Source organism: Diplotaxodon limnothrissa, linkage group LG20, assembly GCF_057381915.1.
Source record: "Diplotaxodon limnothrissa isolate DT_005_m linkage group LG20, D_limnothrissa_male_GT1.1, whole genome shotgun sequence".
In the NCBI taxonomy this organism is placed as follows: domain Eukaryota; kingdom Metazoa; phylum Chordata; class Actinopteri; order Cichliformes; family Cichlidae; genus Diplotaxodon; species Diplotaxodon limnothrissa.
This window is the reverse complement of record NC_140615.1, coordinates 26023215-26048269: the sequence shown is the minus strand read 5'-3', so window position 1 is coordinate 26048269 and position 25055 is coordinate 26023215. Positions and strand designations below refer to the sequence as shown.

At 42.1% G+C, this 25055-nt stretch overlaps 1 protein-coding gene across 1 annotated transcript in view; it reads left to right on the top strand.

The window, feature by feature from the left end:
- Positions 1-25055, top strand: part of plxnd1 (plexin D1) — a 74544-nt gene that overhangs the window by 39494 nt on the left and 9995 nt on the right. Inside the window, exons 13-28 of the mRNA XM_085345629.1 lie at positions 1338-1483; positions 7769-7874; positions 9257-9396; positions 9799-9978; positions 10326-10410; positions 10597-10869; positions 13717-13866; positions 16362-16476; positions 17113-17220; positions 18788-18900; positions 20416-20520; positions 21568-21698; positions 22950-23148; positions 23249-23395; positions 23500-23656; positions 24013-24116. Coding sequence (XP_085201755.1) covers positions 1338-1483; positions 7769-7874; positions 9257-9396; positions 9799-9978; positions 10326-10410; positions 10597-10869; positions 13717-13866; positions 16362-16476; positions 17113-17220; positions 18788-18900; positions 20416-20520; positions 21568-21698; positions 22950-23148; positions 23249-23395; positions 23500-23656; positions 24013-24116 — 2259 coding nt within the window. The remainder of the gene's footprint in view (positions 1-1337; positions 1484-7768; positions 7875-9256; positions 9397-9798; positions 9979-10325; positions 10411-10596; positions 10870-13716; positions 13867-16361; positions 16477-17112; positions 17221-18787; positions 18901-20415; positions 20521-21567; positions 21699-22949; positions 23149-23248; positions 23396-23499; positions 23657-24012; positions 24117-25055) is intronic.

Below are 25055 nucleotides of genomic sequence, written 5' to 3'. Positions count from 1 at the left end.
GCTTTTCTGTGTTTGTCTGACATACTACAGTGTGCGTGTGCACAACTGCGCGGACAAGCATTTATATGCTGTTTGTGGATTACATGTGCGTGAAAGAATGTGATGTTTTTGTTAGAGGAAGTATATATACTTGGTGTAAGTAGACACGGGGTGGCCACACTTAATGTCTGAAACCTTAATATAACCGCAAAAACATTTGCACCATTTCCTGCAGTGTAAATCTCACAGAAATACGGTAAGTAATGGGCTGGATTCCAACAGTTTGTTTTCACACCATAATAAAAGTACCACATTCACTCTTTTCTCAACCGCCTCCCATTTTAGCTAGGAAATATATGGTTTATTTATCTGTGCTGTCAGTCTTGTGGGTTTCGAATTATTTGAATGCAGGGCCGAGCCTTGTCCTCTCACCTAGACCAAACAGAAGTGCTGTTTTCATTTTTCAGCTCAGTTTCAGATAGAGCCGGAGCCAGGCTAATAACACAGAGGGGTCACCGTGACCTCGGCTCAGCCAGAGGGACATCCAGAAAAGCATGCGCACTGCTGGGATAGCTATGCTACAGTGGCAAGATGATGCTAGATTGCTTCTGTCTGGGCGTTGGAGATGTTATCTGAGAAAGTTGAGTTTTCATGGCGACTGGAGAAGTGACAGTCCTCTTCTTTTCTTTCTGTGGCTCCAGAATGGAAAGTTAAGAGACCAAAAGTGAGGGCTGAAATGATGCGTGAGAGTATGCCTCTGAACAACAGCAGAAATGGGACTAAGGAATTTGACAGAGCAGACACAGGAAAACAGATGAAAGGGAATAGTGCTGTGCATTAATTCCCCTGTTGAGGCTTTGCTCTCTCACCACCACCATCAGCATTCACTTTCCTCTCGACAATCAGTCCCCTAAATTGCCTCCCCACTCATCCACCTTTCTGCTGTGCTCTACACCTCGGCTCTCTCTGTCTCTTGTGGGATGTGAAGGGGGCTCTTAGTCTGCTCTTTATTTGCATGTGCTGTAGAGGATTAGAGGCTGAAGAGTCTCAGACTACCGCAGTTAAGAGTCTGCTTTGTGTGTGTGTATACCTAAAGTGTGTGTCTATTCAATTAGATCTCAGTCTTCAGCAGAAGAACACTTACATGGGCCCTTATCTCTGTGTGTGTGCCACACTCCATGTCAGCATCAGAGACGGCACCTCTATTCTCCTAATTCTTTGTCATATTCATTATCGCCCATCGTTAGTGGAGTGTTTTTAGGGCGGTAATCTACTTATGAGCTCTAATTTATTGTCCAATTTCACTGCCTTTTTTTTCTCCCCTCTCATATTTTCTTTTTTCACTTTGTCTCTGACAGATTTCCCCTCTAAGTGGTCCAGTGGAAGGAGGCACCCTGCTGACAGTTCAGGGCAGGAACCTGGGCAGGAGGGCTAAAGCAGTGAGAGTCTCTATAGGAGATGTGAACTGTACTCTGCTGCCTCAGTTCTACACTGTCTCCACAGAGTAAGTTTTACAACATATAACTGAATTATGATTCATACGTTTGCAGTGTATGTCAGCCTCTCCCTGTAAATTTGCTCAATCATATCAGTTTGTCTCGTTTATATCTTTTATATATTTAACTACTTTTCACATTATCTGCTATGTTGAAATAACAAAACTGAACTTCTTGCCCTGTACACCAACTATATATATATACATATATATATATATATATATATATATATATATATATATATATATATATATATATATATATATTTTTTTTTTTTTTTTTTTCTTTTTTTTTTTTTTTTAATATATTTATTTATTTATTTATTTATTTTTTTTATTTTTTTTAACCCTGATGAAATATGCACCATTGTTAGTGTCAGGACTTGTGAGATGATAGCTGACAATTACCTGTCGTCATGGTGTTGTCATGGTAACCTAATAGGATTTCAGGCAGGTGAGCGTTCAGGTGGATGGCAGGCTGAAATAGACACACACGGAGATCAAGTGATGGAAAGATTTCTCACTGTTACTGAAAGACTCCTGACATGGACATCTCAGACATGAACACTGTGTGTGCTAAAACACCCTCAAATCAGATCATTCAGTCACACCTGCCTACTTTTATTGGATGGTGGAAGCTACCTCTATTACACTGGAATGTCTTCAGCTGGGAAAAGTATGAAAAAGTAGTAAACGGGTGCCATGCTTTAAAAGATTTTGGGAAATATTTTTTTCTATATTGAAAACCCTCTAATCCAGGTGGGAAAGAATATTCATGTAAGCATATTTATCTAAACAGAAGCCATTTTCAGACATCGACTGCAACATCAAACATTTTTAAACATCACCTGTTATAGGTGAGAATGCAAATGTCTTATTAGAAACAAAGTCTCTAGCACGTCTCTATCTCTGTGTTGGCCCTGCGATGGACTGGGCTGGTGCTTTTTGTATGTAAAGTTTACATTTTCTTTCTGTGCTTGCATGGGTTCTCTTCAGGTATTCTGATTTTGTCCAAGACTCCAGAGACAAGCATGTTTTTGCTCCCCCACAGCCTAAACTCTCTTAAGCAAGTTTCCTGATATTTTTTTCAATAGTTTCAGGAATAGTTCCCAATAGTTCCTTAAAGACATCCAAAGCTGTTCTTTGGATTACTTTTGTAAGTAACACTACTGGCTGAAATACAGGCTAAACCACGACAGAGCCCCTCTCCTGACTTCCTCCATACATATTTTTGACAATTTGAACCAAATTTCAGATTTGGAACCGGTCTTATGGGCTTCATGAGATTTGTTGCACTGATTTTCAGTCTAGTATACCTCCGGAGAGGCTTCAGCAAACAGTAGCTTAATGAACTGAAAGTCCAGATGCATCTCTTGGGTCCTGTTTTTTTTTTCTATTTCTTGAGAACATGACTTTCAGATGCTGCTCATCTGCTGTAAATCATTTTGCAGGCCTGATACTTCTTCTGTTGTTCTCTACTTGTTCAGTTTCTTCAGATTTTTTAAGGAAACGCTGTACATCACTCTCAGATACTTCCAGATAATTTCTGTCTAACGTCGCTTTAGAAATCAGCTTGTTCTTGAAAATGTATTATTTTTTTGCCTGTCAAATTGTGTTACCTTCAATATTATTGTAAGCTCAAATTTTAAAAAATTGACAAAAAAAATCATTTTTACAACCAAGTTCTTGTAACAGAGTGTCTGAAGACACAATTTAAAATAGGCTCTTTGCTTTTTTATGCTTGAATGTCTCATAGGTCAGTGTTAAAATGAATAAACAGCAGCTAATGGGTAAAGAGAAGACTTCACAAAGCCTGCTAAAAACATTACATTATAGTTTGGTTCCTTGGAAGCAAAATGTTAAGAAATAAGGGCAGACTTAAGAATTTTGCACAATAGGACAAAAGTTTTTTAAAAAAGAAAGAAATGTAGGTAATCTCACGGTGACGAGTTAGAAACAGTTTGCCCAGCAGATCTCCAGGTGTTTATAAAGGCTCGAAGCCATTTTAGCGACAACTAGAAATATAAATTACACCTGAGCCTCAAATTCTCAGAAAAAAGAATGCACTGAAAATGGTTTTATCTTTTCTTCTGCAAAATGTTTTAAATTTCTAGATACCGACAGATTAGCCAGAGCATATGAAAGTGATGGATTCATTGTATACATGCCAAATGTATAAATGAAAGCAACGTAAAAGTTTTTGATCCCAGGCCAGATAACCCTAGTTCTAACGTCTAGGAGGTCAGGTGGAAAATGGTCTATTATTTGGCGTGCTACAAAGAAAAGAAACAGAAATAGATCATCAAGGGCAGCAGAGGAAATCCATACTTTTTATTTTGTGCTTGACCAACTTTTATTTAAAGACAATCCAAGAGGGGGCAGTTTATAAACTTCCTCTTGTTAATTAATCACCATCACAGAGATCTGTGACAGTGATTAGATCTGCTTTATATAGGCCCACCAATCATGAAATTAAAATACCCACTGTCCACGTGTGGCTCAGTTTTCATGCATTCATGAGGCTAATTTTCACAAATATTATTATGCAGCACACTTCTCATTTTAAATGGCTCCATCACCACCCCTCCAAAGCTCAGGAACCGTCACATTGTCACCATGGAGACAGAAGGAGCCCGACTCCGACTCTAGCAGAACTCAGTGAAAAGTCAGTAACTCGACAATTACATCCGAACTTTCATTCCGTATCTGTAATGTTCCCTGAATGGAACTGTTTATCTGGTCTTGCTCCACTGAAGCCAATCATTGTATTAAGACCAGTTCTAGGGTGACCTGCGGGTCTTACCTGTCACTCCAACTGCCTGACACATTCCCCCCAAACCACACATGTAGAAAACAACGAATCACGTTTCACTCCGGGGTGAGCTCATCCCATGTTGTCATTCCTTATTGGCTCCAAAGGCTGGTTGTTGTGACAGCACGTCGTCATTGCTGGAAGTGGCACTGACAAATCATAACACATCAGTGCGTCTGACAGTGTCAGCACATTTGACTTGCACAGACACGCGCAGGCATGCGAAACCAGACATTTTTCTACTTCTTCCTTGTGGGGCACTCCGGTGATTGATTAGTGATCCTGTCTCATCACCTTCACAACTTAATTTTGAGGTACAATGTAAAGCTATTCACACCACACCCCTGAAGCAGGAAGGTCTGCTTCAAATTCCCCTCATTCATAAGACCTTGCCAGCCGTCAGTATTGCTCTCTTCATATACACAGCCTACTCATCAGCATACACACACCTGTGCATGTGACCTCATTTACCACGACTGTTGAGACAGGTGTCTGCCCGTGTGCTGAAAGGTGAAAGTTCACATCTGTGTGCCAAAAGGAAAATGTGCAGCACTGGAGAGGCTATGCTCTTCTCACCCAGTGTCAACATGTTAATTAATGGCACAGTCAGTCTAAGCACACCTCATTTATTGAAGTGCTTCACTTGATGTTTGGCTCAGGTCCTCCATGCTGCCCTTCCTTTTCATCATTTTCATACGAACCTTGAGTGGCCGTCGCTGTGTCCATTTAGCTCGGCCCCAGAAAACACTTGTATTCAGACACATACGGACTGGATTGTTGATGATTTTGCAGCCACTCGAGGGAAATGATTAGAGACATCTCAGTGCTAGAACAAATGTTGCCCTCCCGACTGTAATATCTCCACAGTGGGGCAATGCTGGAATATAGAGCAGAGGTCAGCCCAGGCCCTGTGCGCTCCTGCAGGGAGTCTGCCTGTCCTTTGAGTAGAATCACACCACATCAACATCACATCCAGCATACACCCTCATGCACACACCACATTATCTGCATATCTTACAAAAGTCTACTTCTATGCTTTTTTATCTGATTGCACATCGATGGAACATTGGACACGTTGGTACATATCTAAAAATTAAACATGGAAGTGTTGCAACATGCATTGTGTATGCGGGAGGCTGCATAGTTTTCTTCTGCACTGTTTCATTTGGCACTGTGGGATATATAGCAAGTACTGTCACTGCTGCCACACTAGCTCTGAGAAGTTAATTGTCTCGTAACTGGCAAGAGTCTAATTTAGCAGAAGATTAAAAATAATTCATCTGAGTTAATTGGTGGAAATTTAATTATGCCATAAGAAGTTATTGTTATATACTTCGAGTGGAGCTGCATTGATTAGTCAATCAACAGGAAATTATTCCAAATTATTCAACATCTGTTTTGATAATTCTGTTAATTGTTTAAATAAATTTTTGTAAACAAAAATGGCAGCAGTTTCCTGGCTCCAGGTTCTCCAATGTGAAGATTTTGTTGGTGTTTTTTTACAGTGTTTTATCAGTGTGAAGTCAAATATTACAGAGTGTGTTCAATGAGAGGATCCAAAGCAATGGACAGTGTACAAGACAGGTGAAGAAGAGAGTTCAGGCAGGGTGGAGTGGGTGGTGACGAGTGTCAGGGGTGATTTGTAAAAGAAGGATAGCAGCCAGAGTAAATGGGAAGGTTTCCAAGAAGGCAGTGAGACCCGCTATGATGTGTGGTTATAAGATGGTAGTAATAACAAAAGAACAGGAGGAGCTGAAGGTGGCAGAACTGAATCGGTTAAGAAAGGTTAAGATTTTCATTGGGAGTGACCAGGATATACAGGATTAGAAATGAGAGCGGGATGGCTCAAACTGAGTGGTTCAGAGACAAAGGTAGAGAGGCCACCATGCTGTCTAACCCTTGAAAAAGCAACTTAACCTGATGTTATAGACATTATAAGGGGTAATTTCATCTCAGGATTAAATATAGTTTTAGAATATGTGAGAGGCACTAAAAAATAATGGGAATGATGAGGGACAGCTTAGATTGAGCAGGTTTGAAGGCAATGTTAAAATGTTTTTGACATGTTCGGATTATGAAAGATTCTAAACTCTTTCCTGAAACTATGAGACACACCTAGTTTCAGTTTAAATGGTACAGGCTGACTTCATCATAGCATCTATCTGCTGAGAAAACCCCTTGTGTTGTAGTTCACAGGAAAAAATGACTTTGTGTCTTTGCTGTGCAGAATTATCCTCAACATTATGGTTCAATAGCAAACATCATATAATATGATGTACAGTTTTGATAACAGTTTAGTTCCCAGCCTGAAGCTACCCTGCAAGTTGAGACTGATTCAGGCTCCAATTTCTCTTATTTCCCTCAGGCTTGATCCTGTGAATAGTCATGTTTCATTTTGTTTGTCCTTGTTTTTCTTTCCTCTCTAATTTAGAGCATGTGAAGCGATGCATTTTTTCCCAAACAGGTGCACTTCTGCCCTCATGCCACATAACTGAGAGGAGTGTAATTTGAGTGTAATGGCATTCTTTACCTGATGCTTCTGTAATTAATGAGCATGAATGTAGACCCTGCTATCAACAGATGGTTGGTACTGCAGGTTATTTTAGTTTCCTTTTAACACCTATTCTGGCTTATGAAAAAAGGGGAAAATTTGTTTTAATTAGGGTTGTTATATGCTAGAATACATGTCACTTTGTTTAAGGCTTGATATTTAGAAAGCCCCGACAGCTTGACCTCAGCCAAGCCTAGACCGACCCAGCCCAGCCGCATCTACTGTGTGTCCTGCCAGGTCCTCCCACACTAAGCACAGCTCCTGCACTTATGTAAATTCCATGGGTCTCCTCTGTCAATCATATATCGCTAGCTGAGAATTTATAACCACTGTAGCAGCAGGCACCTGACTAAATAAACCGACAGGGTGTCAAGCTGGAAGGAGATCATTTGAGGCGATAAAGGTTGTGTTCCCCCTTTGGTACATTTATCCCAGTGAGGTCCCAGAACAGTAGGTCTCTGTGCCTCAGTACACCACCATGTCATTAATATGAGACGTCTCTGTAGAGTGTGCACTGATGGCACAGGGTATAATCACAGCCAGGAGGTAAGAGTACAAGCCACGGCAGCTTCTTAATCTCCTCTGTGGTTAGACACATCTGGTCTAAGGAGCTTTGAACTTTACTTCCCCTAATATCTGATATCCCAGGGCTTTATTGGATTCCCTTATGTAAATGCAATGGGCATTGATGAATTAGTTCATAACACTATTCCCCAAGATTAATTATGTGTCTTTGTTTAGCAGGTCGAGATCTCCTTTTTCATTCTTATATTGGTTTCCCTCACTTGCAATTTGAGTTGAGCGACTCCTTTTTTTTTTTCAAATGAGTTTATTGATTTAAAATTGTGAGCATCATTTTTTTTTTTTTTGCTTGTTATTCATATTGTTCTCTTTTATTAACTGATCCTCTGTTGTGGTGTTCTGTCCCCAGGCTGGTGTGTGTCACTGGGAGGGCTGCAGATAACAGGAGCGATATTGTCCAAGTGGATGTGGAGCAGAGTGGGATGGGGAAGTCAAAGGAGACCTTCTCATATTTAGTGAGTATTCTCCAGATATCCACCCTCCTGCTGGTTTTTGCTTTCTGTTCTATCTGCCTCTTCCTCCACACTCTTCATCTATGCTCCTTTTTTTTTTTGCTCCTTCCCCACTGGGAAAGCCTCCCCATGTGTGTCAGTTAAGTGTTAACAGATGCGTTTTATGATTCAGAGGAATGCTAGTGTGTGGGAATCTTCAAACATCCATGTGAGCTGTAAGCTAAGCACCATTGTCATTCAGCATTGAATGCCAGAAAAAACAAATATGGTGATTGTTGGAATGTCCCCTTGCTCTGAATTCATCACCGGACAAGGCGAGCTGGCCAGCATTGTGTTAATTGACCTCAACCCACACAGTCTCTCAGTCTCTAAGAGTATTCACCCAGTGGAAATACCCATGTAAGCCATTTGTTTCTCTTTGTTTATAGACAAAGAATTTTTTTTACAATCCAGTGCTGGAACGAGCTGTCATGTCTGGAGCTTCTACAAACAGATCTCCTTGTGAGTCATCCCACAGAGAAATCATCCCAATCTTGAAACCCTTCTTGATACATAAGGATTTTTTTAAAATCTAGAACGACAAACATAGTAAGGACTGTTGTTGGACCTCCTCCTGAGCTTCCTTATCCATCTCAGAACTGGTCAGTGTCGGGAGGTGTTTTACTGCAGGAGAAGATGTGAGAGAAAGGGGAAGCAGTTCTGGAGACAGGATATGTGCCTCTACCGCATCTCCTTCCTCAAACCTCTTGACGGAAACATCTGCCTCCTTACGCCCCCTCCTAAACAAAAATACACAATAGGTCTGCTCCATCCCTGTGCACTGAGGAAGTGAATCCTGTCAGTGAGGATAAGAGGTTTCCCTGGAGGCGAGGTTCACAGCGGGGATAAAAAGTTTGAAAAGAGCAGGAATGCTGATGCTGGTAGCTGCAGAGCCGGACAGGGATATTCATCTTCGCCCAAGGAGGCTTTTTATTTGTGTGTAGGTGCTTTTGTGCATGTATGATTACGTGTGCATGAAGTTTCTCATGCGTATGCATGAACATTATTGCTTCTTACCCGCAGTACAGTACAGCTGTCCTGCTACTTGGGCCTTAAATGCCTGTTGGCTTCAGCAGCACTTTAACATACTGCAGCGTGGGCTGTCTTCACAGTTTTCCTCACTAATTTATTGTTATAGTCAGCAGCTGTCTCAGCCCATCTGTAAAGACGTAATATTTAAACCTCAAAGGATAAGGAAAGATTTTATTTGTTGTCAAGAAAGGCATCATAGAGCACAAACGCAGTTTTTACTAAGCCTGTCTTTTCCAGTGACAGAAGCTGTCAGATTTCTACTGATAAATGTGATTTCTTGTTAGTAGTGTCCCATATCTTTCCTCTGCATGCAGATCCCAAAGCTACTGTCCATGGAGCCGGAGCGGGGCTTGCGTGCTGGAGGAACCAAAGTGACCATCAATGGGGAACACCTTAACATTGGATCTGAGGTTAAAGTCAAGGTCAACACAACACAGGAATGCATTATCACTAAGTGAGTGCGACTTTCGTCAAGCAGTTTCTGCAACTTTTGTTAAGCTGGCCAAATTTCAAGTGGTTCTAAACTCTCTGTGACTTTGAATGCTTACCAATAAACCACAAAGGATTTAAATAGCTTTCTTTGCTTTGCCCATATTAATAGCGCCCTTTTCTGTAGCTGATAACAAATGCAGCTACACAGTAATTATTTATTCAGGCTGCACAGTGAAGCCGGCATAAAATTCAGCACCTTTACCTGTATCCCTAATGCTTTCCAAAACAGATTTTTGACTTCTGTGCAACTCTGCCAATATGACTTCAATTGTAATTGGAAGTATTTTGGGGATTAAACAGTTGTAGACATTGCAAGTTCTGAGGTTACACCGTTTACCTGTTTTTCTTTTCTTTCTTTTATTAGGAAAACAGCTCGAACAATTGAATGCATCATGCCTCCTGCCTCACAGGCACACACTGACCCAGTAACAGTGTGTGTAGAGTTTGAGAACAAAACTTGTGAGGGTCCAGAGCTTAGCACCACATACACCTATGAGAGGAACCCCACTATCACCTCCATCCACCCCAAAATGAGCTTCCGCAGGTACGTATACCACCACACACATCTCAAGGATTAAAAATCTCCACATGCAATACTTTGGAGTTCTCCTCGCATTCCCAGTCACAGGCATAAGTCATTACTGTAATATTGTCCTCAGTGTCTTCTTCCTATTGTTCTCTAAATTGCACAGCTTCAGTGTGACAGGGCAGTGGCATGTTTTTGAGGACATGTGAGGCTTTTCAGTGTATTCAAACTGGTGTGCTTTATTATCTTGTCCTGTCTCTGTCTCGTGTTGGAGAAGGGTCCCAAAGTATTTGCATGTCAGTATGAATTTGACTCATTTTTTTGTCGCAGCTGAGATGTGACTCTCTGTTGTGTGTGTGTCACAGTGGTGGCAGGAACATCACAGTGACAGGCCAGGGTTTTGATCTGGTACAGAGTGTCACCATGCAGGTGGTGGGAATTGGACATTCAGTGAGTATCCTAATTATTTCCTCATTTATTTTGCTTGACGCTTTCAGTCAGATAGTCAGATGTGTGGGATCTTGGGATTCACTAGAAAATAATTATTTTCTCCTGTGATGTAGTCATAAACATGCAGACACAAATAAATTATTGGTTCAAAGTAAGTAACTGTTGTCCTCTCTGGTCCTTCTACAGCAGTGTGAAGTGCTCACCCCCTCCACAATTGCCTGCCGCTCTCCTCCATCCAACCAATCCCAGCCGACCTCAGTGCAGTTCTTGCTGAATGGAGTCCTTTACACGAATGACAGGCCGCCTTTCTCGTCTGATACCGATGACGAAGAAGAAGAGGAGGAACCTCACATAGGTCACTTTCCCTTGGAATATGTGGAGGATCCTCAGTTCTTCACCGCCAACAAGGAGAAGCTAATCAAACACCATTCAGGGGAGCAGCTGACACTCATCATCAATGTGAGCGACACTGTTCAATCACTTTCATGCTTCACTTTGTGCTGGTCTACAAAAAGATCCTCAGAAATCCCCAGAAGTCTGCCAGTCCCTACAGACATTTCCACACAAATAATTTGCATTTTAACTTTATTTCATCAAAAAGCTGGTCAGACTTAAAGGTACCATCAGAAGACATCAGGCCTTTTATGTTGTTATGTGGCGAGCTTTGAAAAAAATGAAATACTTACTCTACTCCTTGAACTAGTGATGCTATTTTCTGGCTTGTTTTGTGGTTTCAAAAGCATCACTGCTGTAAACCTGAATGCCCCCACTGTTATGAGCCGACAGAGCTGACTGTTTCTTTATTCATATTCACATAAACCAGAGGCATATAAAACACTTCAAAGGCTCTGTCCCCTGTAATGTGTTGACTTCTAATGTTGCAGGTCTAAGGGGGAAGGGGGGCTTTGTTTAGTTGGAGGTCCCATGTTCCACGTTCTGGCTTATCTAAGCACCTGTCTGCATGAATTCATCACCCTAGAGGGTTTCTGGCTGTGACACTGTAAAAAAATGCACATACTAACAGCGCAGACAGGAAAGTTTGAACACGACGCAGCTTCCTCTTTATGTGTCGGTGTGTGCCGGGTTCAGCCCATCTACATGGTCGACTCATTTGTTGTTTCCTGTTTGATTTAGGAAGATGGATTCCACTCGTGGTGGAGCTGAATGGGAGAGAGAGGCTGAAGAGAAATGTGTTTGTTTAATAGGGAGCTTGTTAGCCAGCCAGCCTATATTAAGAACCTGAGCTGGAATGTGGGTGGGTTTTGTTATCCTTTATTCTGTTTTCGGCCTGTTGAATCCATTGTTTTGGCCTTTTCTATTAGTTTCCGTGTGAAAATCTTGTGCATATTGGGGTTATAAAAATATATTTCTTAGAATATGCTCAAACATATTGGTGTGATAGCTTGATGCTTTTTGTGTCTGTGTATGATGTGTGTGTGTTGTGTTTGTTCAAGGAAGCATTTGTTGACAGAGACCCAGGGGGCTGCAATCTGCAGTGGGGACAGAACAGTGTCCTAAGGGTGTAATCAAAACAAGGAAGCACGCTGGGGATAAACACACGCATACTTCCTCACTTGTCATTCTTATATTGAAGGGAAATTGCCATTTCATACAAAAAGGCTCATATGTTTGTACGTCTCTCTGTTTGTAGGTTAGTCTATTATTAGTAATAATAACACTGTACATAGCAAATTAATTACAGAGAAGGCTGTGACACAGTAAAAAGTAAAACCACAAGAAACACAAGGAGTCATGCAATCATACACAAACCTTGGAGTTAGTGCCCAAAGATGAATATTAAAATTCTTCTTTGTTGTTTCACAGTAAAGCTCACTGTGGCAAGATTACAGTTCGTTCCTGACTGTTCCTGACTGGATTTCTACTTTCAAATAAAGTACTTGAAGTAATGCAGCTAGACTTTTTACAGCCGATTTAATCATCTGTGTCTGATCTTTGTGTACTGAAGTTTCTACATTCCTGACTAGAAAAACTATTATTGAACTCTGGTGGAATGACGTTTCTTGCATTACTCATTAACCCTTAATTAACTGATTAGTAAAATATTTCAGATTAAGAATTTATTTTGCATGAGTCTTCTGGGCCAACATAGACAGCACGGACCCATTATGATTTTGGTAGGGGAGGAACCAAAACATGGGCAGAACCTGCAGAAGAGACCCGGCCTGGGTCGAACCTGAAGTAAAAATGCTAACCGCTTAACCACCGTGACCCTTGAACAGACAACTAGATTTTATGTTATACATGTTAAAAAGGGTACTTTAGTCTAAGAGTTTCAGATATTTTGACGATATGTGAGAGACTCTACTAAATAATGGGAATAATTAGGGACAGGTCAGATTGAGCAGGAATGTTGAGATGGAGGAGTAATAGTGGGTAAACTGAACAAAGAATGTTGAAAAAAGACCTCAGAGGAGGTTCATGGATGTACTGTAGGGCAACATGCAGGGGATTGCTGTGCAAGAGGAAGATGATCCACTATGGTGACTTTTAAAGACACCAGCCAAAACAACAAGAAGAAGAAGTAATGAAGATTAACATGTAATTAGCATTGTGCAAGTGATCTGAGCCTTAGGTCCTAACACGGGACAAGCTTCAAAATCAAGAAATTACCATATTGGAAGTGAAGGACATCTTTCATTTCTGTCATGCCTGATAAAAATCTTTCAAACTCAGTGCCCACCATCTGTAAAGTGAGTTCTCCTGATCCCTACTATAAATTTTTAAGCATTTAAAAATCCTTCACTAGATCCTCGGAAGATATTGTGCTGCTTTTTAAATAAGCTAAGTGCTACACCTCCTGAGTCAGTGAAATCACACTTCATGTGTAAAATCAGACGAGCGTCTATTTAAGCAGTGAAATTCCGGGCTTTAATGGAAGCAGCAGAGTTAGACTGATTGGAAAACATTGTCCATGCATCTTATTTCAAAAGGCTTCTGTAAAGGCCCTGAGAATGTTATTCTGGGCTCAGACAGGGATGACCGTGATCGGGTTTGTTTGTAGAAACTTTTCTGGCCATGTGAGAGGGGGAGTGGGAATGTTTTGTGCTTCGAGCTGAACTCTAGCCCAAACTGGATGAGTTTCCCGCTGCCTTTCTCTGCATGACAGCTGCATGACAGGCCTGCCACGGCTCGGTTTCTGTGCGTGCACACTAGAATGCCTATGTGTCTGCACGTATGTGTGGGGTAAATCTCTTCGTGAATGTTATCTGCGCTTGTTCGAAGTAGGCCCCTCTGCTATCTTACTCCTGACCGGCTGACGGCTGTTTTTATTCGTTTCTGGCACAGAAAGTACCAAGCGATCTGGAGCTGATGCCGGAGGAATACTTAGTGATGATTGGCTCCTATCCCTGCAACATCACTTTTCACAATGACCAGCTGTTCCACTGCACTATCAACGGACTATCCAGCTCCAGCGAAAGGGAGCTTCCTGTCTTTGTAAGTATTAAACCTTGTAAAACACTATAACATGCAAATATACAATTCAGACTTGTGCTGAAAATATTGCTGCCTGGACCTCGATAATTTTAGAGTTTCAACCAAATATTACACGGTATTCAAGCCAAGCATTTAGTCAGAATCTGTACCACCTGTGATGCACACTGAAACGGATTTTATCTGCAAAAATCTGAATGCGTGCTCTGCAAGTCATTTGTGAGTGTGCCGCTCTACATGCATTATAAATGGGTTGTAGTCGCTCCTCATTCCATCATGAAATAGTAGTCAGTTGGGGGTGGTTAGTCGTCATTCTGTGCCACAACAAATAGTTATGTGTTTGCCAACTGTTGTTCATGTCTTTAATCTTTTATCAGTTCTTCTATCATATATTGCACAGACTGCTCACACTGATCCCAAAAACTTCTGAGTCAGCGATGATCTCACTCTTCACTTGTGTCTTTGTTTTTTGTTTCCTGGTTCTTTCATTCTCCATTAAATGCCCTAATCAAGACATGGCTAAGCCCTGAGCAGTCCTGATAAAACCAGACCCTCTTTTTCCTACCCATCTCTCTTCCCCATCTGTAGATATCCGTTCTGGTCTGTTTCGATAGGGCTCTATTAAGGGGGAAAGCATTCATCTATATTTAAATATGAGCCAAACTGCGAGTGGTTTGCTGAAATAGCTCAGAAAACATATGTTAGTCGTTCTCTGCCACGGTTGAGGTGAACTGTAAGAAGCGTTTCCCCACTTTGACACAAAAATAGAAGTAAAGCCTCTCCTTCCTTCTCTGTCTGTCTCTCCTTGTGTACCTGTGGCTTGCTCAAGCAAACCTCCACCCCCATCTGTCTCTCAGGATGTCTCAGAATAAACACTGGCAATTAGCAAACACATAAAGTCAGGGCAAGGGTCAGATAAGATGTCATAACACAAATGGGTGGGCTGTCTGCTTCCTGCACACGAGCACTGAGGATGATTTGCAAGCGCATTTGACAGGGGCATAAATACAGAGTGCAAGTACATTTTCCTTTGTGCTGGCACATTTGAATAAATGCATACATGTTGGGGTGACGCATAGCTCGTGGCCATTTGTGTTACTTCACTTACTTTTGGTGGAAGATCTATTTTTGCACGCCTGTGTTGTGCTTGGCTCTGAAGTGCTGCAGAAGTGGATGTGGGGAAGCAGTGTTTTTGTACCCCAAGCGAAACAGGAACATGGAACAATGGCATTTTCCCCTCCATTACACCAGGCCTGGCTGTTGCAACCTCTGGAAGAAGGCCTCCTCTGGCTGGTCTGAGTAAATAAATGTCTGGAACAGAAAGAGCAAGAGGGAATGTGAAAATGAGGGAGCCCGGTGAGCCAGCTTCCCCCCGTTAGAGTAAGACCACTGTAAGAAGGATTTGGTCTGAGGATTGGAGGCTTTTTTATCTCCGTCTCTTTTCATTAAATATGTTCAGATTGGGGAAGGAGCGGGAATGATGTGAGCAGGGACCAGAGAGACCCTGCTGACTAATCAGAAGGCAGAAGTGAAAGTTCTTTTCTTGTCACATCTGGGTTAGACTGAACTGGGTGACTCGTTGCAGCGAGAGACCATTTTTCAAAATCTACAGTGTGTAATTTTTTTTTTCTGCATATGTGCACCTGTGCCTATGGAGAAAAAAATGATGTGCTTGTGCATGTTTGCAGCAACTTGTGTTCTCATTAAGAACTGCTTCTGTTGCACTCTACTCACTCTGTGTTACAAAGAAAAGTTTTAATGCATCTACTGCTCATTACTGTGTGTTCTGCAAACTTCTGCCTTCAACTTTTTCTTTTTGCCTTTTTGGATATTACCTTACTGGGTTACAATGTAGTGCAGGAAAAGGGACAACAATTTGACTCCAGCCATTCATTTCCTAGCCAACTATCCAGGAAGTGGGGTTTAATTCTCGCCACTCTTCCTTCATCAGTGCAAACCATTTTAAACAATCCCTTTATTTTATCTCATTTGGGCTGCTATAATTATCTTTACACATCATTTGCTCATATTCCCACTACTCTAAGTGCATCTGCTAGGATTTCAACATGCTTGCACAGCTTTAGAGTTGGCTTTTTGCAACATCTAACCAGCAGCTGACTCAAAAGATCTGACAGCTGGGGCATTTTTATCAAATTTCTGGACTAGTGAGATGGAGATGGGATCATTTAAGCGTTATATTAAAATGCACATATTGTCAGATAATTATAGAATAGGTAGCTTGTTTTTTGGGGAGTATATTTTTATTTGCAGTGATTAAGAGCTGAAAGTTTTTTATTTTGAATTTAATGTTTTATATCGTTAAATAAGCTTCTAAGAACACAAAAGTAAATGTTGGGCTTGAGGCGATATAGTTGACAGTCACGCTGTTAGAAAAATCCATAGAAGGAGAAGGGAAAACTTAAAACAGAACAATGGAGGAGGCCGATTTTTGAAGGAGCTTGACCCAGTTTCATTTGTCATTTCCTTTTTCTTTTTAGGTGCAAGTGGGGAACTTTCGACGCAAAGTTGCCACAGTGCAGCTCGGCGGCAGCGAGATGGCCATCGTGGTATCCATTGTGGTGTGCTGTGTGCTGCTGCTGCTGTGCACTGTGGGTAAGTTGTGTACACATACTTACCAGAACGTGATGGATGTATGCCTGTTATAGCAATGCGTGCTCCAGATGGGAAATAGATAAAAGGAATTCGGGGGTCATAGATTCCCGCGCCTCCCTTCATTCCTCTTCAGTATCCATTGCACAAAGACCACAGTGTTCCTCTTACCGTTTACTCCATCTGTGTGCTTATGTGTGTGTATACACTGTAATCTTTGAGTGTGTCTCTGGGGCAGGTGTATGGGTGAAAATTGGTGTTAGTGTGGATTTTCACACAGTTTCCCGGTATGAATCTGTTCTCAGATATTTAAAAAAAAAAAAAAAAAAAAAGCCAACCTCCTTTCTTTTCTTGCCAGACTTTGTGGGTGTGACATAAATGTTGAAATATTAGTGCGTAAATCATTTTAACGTCCCGTGTTCTCACTGTGAAAAACATTGGCACAAAGTCTTTTCCACGAGCTCATAAAAGCTAAAAAACACGAAAATAATTTCATCCATTCGAAAATCTCTCAGTCCCATTTTGACCCTGTTATTATTTCCAGGAAGTTGACAGTGTGTGATAACAGCAGTTGTTTTGTAAATTAGTTGCATTGTATTTTTCTCACTCTTTTGTGGGTTTTTTTGTTTTTTTTCTCAGCTCTGGTAGTGTACTGCACAAAGAGCCGAAGGGCAGAACGCTACTGGCAGAAAACGCTACTCCAAATGGAGGAGATGGAGTCCCAGATCAGAGAGGAGATCCGTAAAGGTGTGTTTATAAGAACATCACACACACACACATGAGCGCACCAGTACAAACTTTGTTATCAAAGTCACTTTTGATAGCGATTTTGAAAAAAAAATAAGTTTGCATGAAGACAGAAATGTTGACCACACTTGTTTGTGTATATCTGTGTTTGTGTGCGCGTGCGAGCAGAAAAGTATATTTGTTTTTGAGGTTTTCTAGTCTGAAGTGCGAGAAAGAAACAACAGTGGACAGATCTGTGCCTAGTAAGCGTGACTCATAAAACATAGTCTCTGCCAAATGATCAGTCACAGACAGACACACTGAGTGACCACATCGCCTCTGCTCCCTCTGCCCTATAGGAACGAGACCTTTGAGTTTGTGTTTGGTTTTGTGTCTGTGTGTGTGCGTGTCTAGGGCATTAGACCAAAGCAGTATGAAGGCCACTCCACATCTGAGCACCCAGATTTATTGTGTGGAGATAGGGGGGACGGATAGAGAAAGAAAAATGGAGGGAGGAAGCGATAGGAGCGGGAGTGAGGGCCGCAAGCTTGAGGAGAAGCAGAAGCGTGGGAGGGAGAGGAGGAGAGGAGAGGTTATTTTGTCAGAGGACACAGATAAATTTGTGGCAGAGTTCAGGGTGAGTGTGAACAAAGCACTGGATACTTTTGCTGAGAAGATGTGATAAAAGCAGGCGAAAGGGGGAGAGGGTTAAAGAAGATGGGTAATTGACATATTCCAGGTTACACAAATGGGAGTGTCATGATATTTGTCTGAAGAGTGAGGCAGAGGGGAGGTTTGGTATTCAGGCCTGCTGCTTATAATCTGGAGCTGACAGTGTGAACTGATTCAGACGATGCTTTAGCGAGCAGGAGGATAAATAACCTGGCGGTGTAATGAAATATGTTTTAAATCCCTCTGGTCTAGTATTCTCTTCTTTCTGCACAAACACAGTCTGAAGAAACAGCCATTGTAACCCAAATACGTCTCTCATCCTGCAACAGGATGCACTTTTCTATAAAGAGATCTCTGGCGTGTCATTACATGTGAACATTATCCTCTGCTGGTACATGCTAGCCAATAAAGTGGCTACAACATTGCCATGCAGATTCGAGTCAGCATCTGGACACGCTGATGCTGTTACTGCATGTAAACCTCGATCTGTACACATGTTTTGGATAAAAGCCTCAGACTGGATTTGGCTGCTCTGATTGTCGTTTGGTAAATATTTGCCTGCGTGTCGTGACGGGCTGCACAGTTTGGCAGGGAGAAAGGATGAGAGGGGAAAAAGATCAGAGGATTAGGATTTGGTATTTAACCAGAAGATGATACTAGATGGAGGAAATTAAATGATATAATTCTGTGTTTGATTTAAAATAGCTTCCTGTGAAATCAACCAGTCTTCCAGCAGGATGGGAAAATTGATGGTTACTGGATTAGTCTGAAAACAGATTTCTTGCTTACTTTACTTAGCAACAAATGAAGCTCGAGGAGCCAGAAACAGGAAGAAACCACGGTGTACAAACAGTACCCATGATTCAATCTCATTTGTTTTGTTCTGGGGGGATTTTTTTCTTTTTTGCGCCTTCAGGCTTTGCAGAACTCCAGACCGACATGACAGACCTGACCAAGGAACTGAATCGCAGCCAGGGCATCCCCTTTTTGGAGTACAAACAGTTTGTCACACGCACCTTCTTCCCCAAGGTGAGAAACCCTATTTATTCCCTGTTATCTGATTTCGACTGGCACATTGACAATACCATTTTTCTCACTGGGGTTTTAATATTTCTGCCCTGCATGTCCCATTTCCCATTTGTCATTGCTTGTAATATGCAGGGTAAAAATTCACCTTGGAACTTTTAAACATAGAGCAGAAATCCAGTGAGGTGTAGCTCAGTCTGGCACCCTGCAGGACAGTTAATATGTTCTCTATAGGTAAGCATTTTTCTGATGTGCGATCCACCCCGAAGTGGGTCTATCTGTGGGTGGGTGTTTTTCCACCAGTGCAGACGGGCACAGCTCAGCAGGCTTTGTCTTCCAACCACAGGCATGGACTTTCAAGGAGACAGAACAATGGCGGGCACTGTGACATGGAAACTTTCTCCCCGATCTCTCAAAAGACACATCGTTTTCTTTTTTTCTCCACTCACACACCCACGCTGTTTTGCAAGTACAAATGATCTTGCGCAATGACAGCCATGTCGGTTTCAGTGGACAGTGGACGCTGTTTTGTGTTTTTGGTTTTTTTTGGTTTTTGTTTTTTTATTGGGAAGGAAAAGAGAGGAGGAGAGTGTTGAAAAGCTACATGGAGGGAAACATAAATTCCAGTGTTGCTACTGCAGTATCGTTTCTCCCACAGACTGTATAAAAAAGCTGGCCATAGCCTCCAGGTCTGAAAAGTGAAGCCGATGCAAAGACTCATAAAGCTGGATTTTTTTGTATATACCAGCAAATGTATGGTTGCAAAAAGAGGCCAGATTGTGCAGTAGGTTTTTTTAATGACCTACTTCTCCCTTGATTTATAATCAGTCGCTAGTTTCAAGGCAACTCAGCATAATGTTAATTCCGTAAATTATGGTGACATTTCAGGAAAAAAAAAAGCAGATACAAGTTTCTACCATACGGGTGTGCATCCTCAGTCAGACTCAACCCTTTGCGTCACATCCGGCTTTGAATAAACGAGATGGCCACAACCAAAATCTGAAGCTCAGGGCTGTCGCTGTGGAGGTCAGCAAACCAGTCTGTGACATTAGCTTGATTAGGTCCATGTATCATAGTCTGGGTACTGTCATATTTGTCTGCTAAGACAGCAAATGAGCCTTTGTGCTCTTGTTTTTCCATGAGAGCTTCTGGTTGTCTGAGATTACACACGCGCACACACACGAAACAGTGTTAGACACAGACTTAGACACAGTTAGAGTGCCAGCCAGACGTGGCTGTCCTGAAATGACAGACTGTGTTGAAAGGCTGCCTCTTAGCTCTCGGCCACTTTGTCTCCAAAGCCATTAAGGATCATGACGTTTTGTGTCACGGTGTCATGTTTCCTTTTCATGGTCATTCGGGACCTTTTCAAGAATTTCTGTCCCTTGCCTCCAGATTTCAAAACTTACTGCCAGCGCATAAAAGCCAGTTCTTTTTGTTTCCCCTGTTTATCTTCCGGTGTTTATGACTACAGCAGACTTTTTATGACAGTTTTCTGTGTGTGATTGTGTGTTTCAGATGTGCTCAGATTACGAGAAAAGTCTGGTCCAACCTGTCTACGAGAATGATGCTCTGGGGCCTCGAGCTTTACCAGAGACCCACCCGCTGCTGCAGGATTGGCAGGTGAGGGGTTAAGCCATTAGGTTGTTAGGTTAGGCTTTCTCCTGCCAAAGTGCTTTTTCACTTTCTTGTTTTTCAACTGGGTCACGCTGAAGCTTATTAAGGTTTCGTGGTAAGGTTGTTGTGCGTATTGTGATTTTTCTTTCCCTTCCTTCCTGTGGTTGCGAAGTTTGTGTCTGGATTATGCCACTGTACTGTCTGTGTGAACCCGCATTATGTATGCATGTCATTCAGGTGTTTCAAAGGACACAAATGTTAGCTTGTTAATGAACGCGCTTCCCGCTAAGTTGATAGCAGGCTGTAGACACACTTCCTACAGGCACTTGGACAAATTCACAGTATGCTTTATAATGAAATAGATCTCTAGTGGGTGGTGTGTGTGTGTAGGTGTGTGTGTGTGTGTGTAAGGATGGACGAGAGCAAGACTTATAAAGAAAGTAAAAGAGGGGGGCGTGCATTTTCACACACCTTTGTGAGAATGTGTGGTGAAAGTGAAAGCACATGCATGCGCACATTACAACGAGAGAAAGTAAAGACTGCAGTGCTAGTTTTGGGTCGGCAGCCGGGGGAGCCTGTCTAACAGTGATGAAGTGCCTTGGATCCACATTGTCTTCCCAGGAAGTGTTTTCCAGGTCACAGCAAATAAATCTCATAGGCGGGCATTTATCTTAATGGACACCCCTGTTCTCCTTCTGTCAGGCTGCAAACCACACCATATGGCTGCAGTCCAGAGGGAAGACTTCATCACACGGCTGCTTTAGACGCACTCATAGATAGGCCATACTCATTAAGTCGACTCGGCACATTTAGAGACTATCACACGCAGTAAGAGACTGGAGCAGGACGTGCAGATAGTGTGGAGGAAACCAGAGTGGGAGGTGCCTGAAGGTACACGGGGAGGAGATGTGATAGAAAGATGAAGTGTTCGGTGGATGGGTCACTCAAGATGAGAGGAGGTGAAGTAGATTAGGGGGGACGCAGCAGGTGTGTAATCCAGTTAAGGTGAAGTCATGTAGAGACATAACTGTTTAATCTCCCCTCTGTCATCAGGCCACCAACACAACAAGGCCTAACATAGAAGAGGGCATCACTCTGTTCTCCACTCTCCTCAACAACAAACACTTCCTGATCACGTTCGTCCATGCCCTGGAGCAGCAGAAAGACTTTGCTGTGCGGGACAGGTAACTGCTTCTCTTACAGCTACATTCATTTGTACTACACACAGAAAAACTGCTGTCAAGTAGACGGGTAGGAAACATTTTTTTCTCAGAGAGCCATACTGAATAAGATAAAGTGAAAGACCACACCGCAAACAACTGAAGTGAAGAATGGTGAACAAGGCTGATTAATAAGCAGGTTCCATGTATGAGTGCGCTGCACAGACACAGATACAACTTAATAAGTGGAAAGTAGCATAAAAATTAAATACTTTTATCCTGACACATCATTTTTAGCCACGTAGTATTCCACGTTATGCCTCCTAAAAGGGACAACACCACAAATAGTAGATAGTAGATACCAGAAAATAACAGTCTCTAATGATGCTTAAGTTATAACAGCCTAATAATTACATACTAAGACCAAAATGTTTTTTGTGCCAGACTTTACATATGCTCGTCTTTCTTGTGTAAACATGGGCATTTTAAAATAGTAGTGTATTGAGATTGACTCATTTCTGCAGCCAGCCTTAAGTGGCCATTGAACTCTAGTTTTTGGCACTTTGTATTGGCTTCATTACGCTGGTGTTGTGCCTGCAATGAGCTTATATTAAAGTTTAATCCATTTAATAGATCAAAGTTTATCAGTCCTTCCTTTTTTCCATCCATCCGTTTTCTTAACTTATTAAATAAGTTCTGACTTACCAATTTAACATTCAGTGTAAAATCAGTCTTAACATTAAAACTGAAGCTGTGGTCTAAAAACAAATGTATAGTGAGTTTTTCACAGGACACAAGACCATGGTTAAGGCTGTAGGTTTTTCTCTCTATCTGTTGCATATAGCTTGTGGAAAACCTTTTGCTCCAGCTTTGTAAATATACGGACATATATCAGTGTTACTTGTTTTGTTTTTTCCTGATGTCCTAAAACTGGGCTGTCATTGTGAATCAGAGAGAAATTCCAGCGGCAAGACCACATCCTTTTCCCAGCACAACATCAGCACTTACTGAGTGATGTAGCCTGTGATGGATTAGAGGGGCTTTGTTAGGGAAATCCCCTGCACCCCTGGTACTGACTCAGACACTCCCTGCATTAGATCAAACCTTTATTTGGCTCTGCTGTCACAGGTGCTGAAGGGAGGACCAAATATTGTTGTTCTTCTTTTAATGTAGCTATTTTTAAATCTCCACTGACCGCACACTGACAGGGCATGTTTGCCAGAGTCTGTTTTTGCTCATCTGTCTCAGCCGCTAATCTGTTTTCTCACCCTTCAGATGCAGTCTGGCGTCCTTGCTCACCATCGCCCTCCATGGCAAGCTGGAGTACTACACCAGTATCATGAAAGATCTGCTGGTGGACCTGATTGATGCGTCGGCTTCCAAAAACCCCAAACTAATGCTTCGCCGGACTGAGTCCGTAGTGGAGAAAATGCTAACCAACTGGATGTCCATCTGCATGTATAGCTACCTCAAGGTGAGGATGGGAAAGAAGCATGCTCAGCAGAGTAATTAATGACTCACACAAGTTTGATTAAAAGGAATTACCGCAGCTTTGATTTTCGCAAATTCTTTAGGAAACAGTGGGTGAGCCTTTTTTCCTGCTGCTGTGTGCAATCAAGCAGCAGATCAACAAGGGCTCAATTGACGCCATCACAGGAAAAGCCCGCTACACCCTCAATGAGGAGTGGCTGCTACGTGAGAATATTGAGGCCAAGCCACAGGTCTGACATCTCATTTAATTAGGCCATGCTGACAATGTCATGCTGACGATCCAAACTCATATTTTTACAAATCGTCCCATGCTTTTGTTTTTGTTTTTTTGCAGAACATCAACGTGTCCTTCCAGGGCTGTGGCATGGACTCCCTATCTGTCAGGGTCATGAACACAGACACGATCTGCCAAGTTAAGGAAAAAATCATTGAAGCCTTTTATAAAAACCTCCCATTCTCCCAGTGGCCTCGGGCCGAGGATGTCGACCTGGGTAAGAGCACATTTTCTCTGATTATTTTCATCCTCTCCCCTACCCAGCCCTCCAAGATATAGTAATCTCCTTTGCAAAAGGTCAATTCCTCTCATGAAGCTCAACTAACCTGAGGCTGCAATGTAATAAATGACAGAATGCATTGAGGAGAGTGTACAGTCATAATCACAAAGAGTTATTGCTTTCAAAAGCTGTGGACCCTGCAGTGCTGATTTGATTAATGGCCCGAGAATATTTCCACAGGTCGTGACACAGAGAGTTAGAGCACGGCTGCGGTCCGTCTTGCATATTCTTTTCCAAATTTAGAAGGAAATTGTCTAACGCTGCTGCTGTCTCTCCTTTTTTCTTTCCTCCAGAGTGGTTTGACTCAGGCAGCAACAGTAAGCTTTTGCAGGATCTAGACAACTCTTCAGTGATGGAGGACGGCCGAAAGAAACTCAACACAGTCTTCCATTACCAGGTGTGTGCTTGTGAGAGACCATTGTGGTGGGTGTTGCCTTGGTGAATTTGTATATCCTGCATGTTGCAACATCAACAGCAGGGATGCTGAGAGTGTGAACTGGAGCATGCGGTGCTTTTCATTATGCCTGCCTGTGCTTTCTTGCGTCCTCGTTCCTTCCCTTGACCCGGAAATCATTCCTCCTCCATCATATATCTCTTAAATGCACTTCAAGGAAAGAGTAGGCTTCTGGAAGTATGACAAGTATTGCCACACCTCCACATCTGGTGCCCGAATTGATGTCTGTTAGACTGATGCTGCAGAATCAAGGATTTATCATTTGGCAAGATCGGCTCCGTCTTACCTTGCATCTCTCTCTCCGTCATCCTAACTGGGAGACAAATCAGCATCCTGAAAAGCATCCCGTGTAAAAGGTGTCACTGGCTGTCACCGGGTGGGGAGATGTTTCTGTGGCGGGTTTTTTTTCTCGTTTTTTGTAGGTGTTTCTGTTTGTGCTGGAGTTCGCTGCTGCACCATGTTTCTCTTTGTGACTGCACAAATCGTTTACTGCGGCATTAGCACACCGTTGATGGCTCAATTCAGTATACGATATCTGTAACAGTATAATTTATTTCAAATTAGAAGTTGTTAACTAACAGTGCGTGATTTTTACAACATTTCGAGGGCCGGGTTATGCTTAAAAGTGTTTTTATTATTTAACCACGTCAGAAGAGACAAGTGTTTTAGGTTCCTCTGAAAGTTCAAACTTAAATGTCATTCAGCGAAGCCTGATGCTGCTGCGCTCTAATTGTTTGAATTATGGAGTCCTCGTGAGTCACTGCATTAAGTGGGTTTAAACGCTGGCTCGTGTTGATTTCACACACAGATCTAACAAATACAGTAACCTCCCATGCTCTCCTCTTTGCGATTTCAACATAGGATCAACCTTATTGAAGTTAA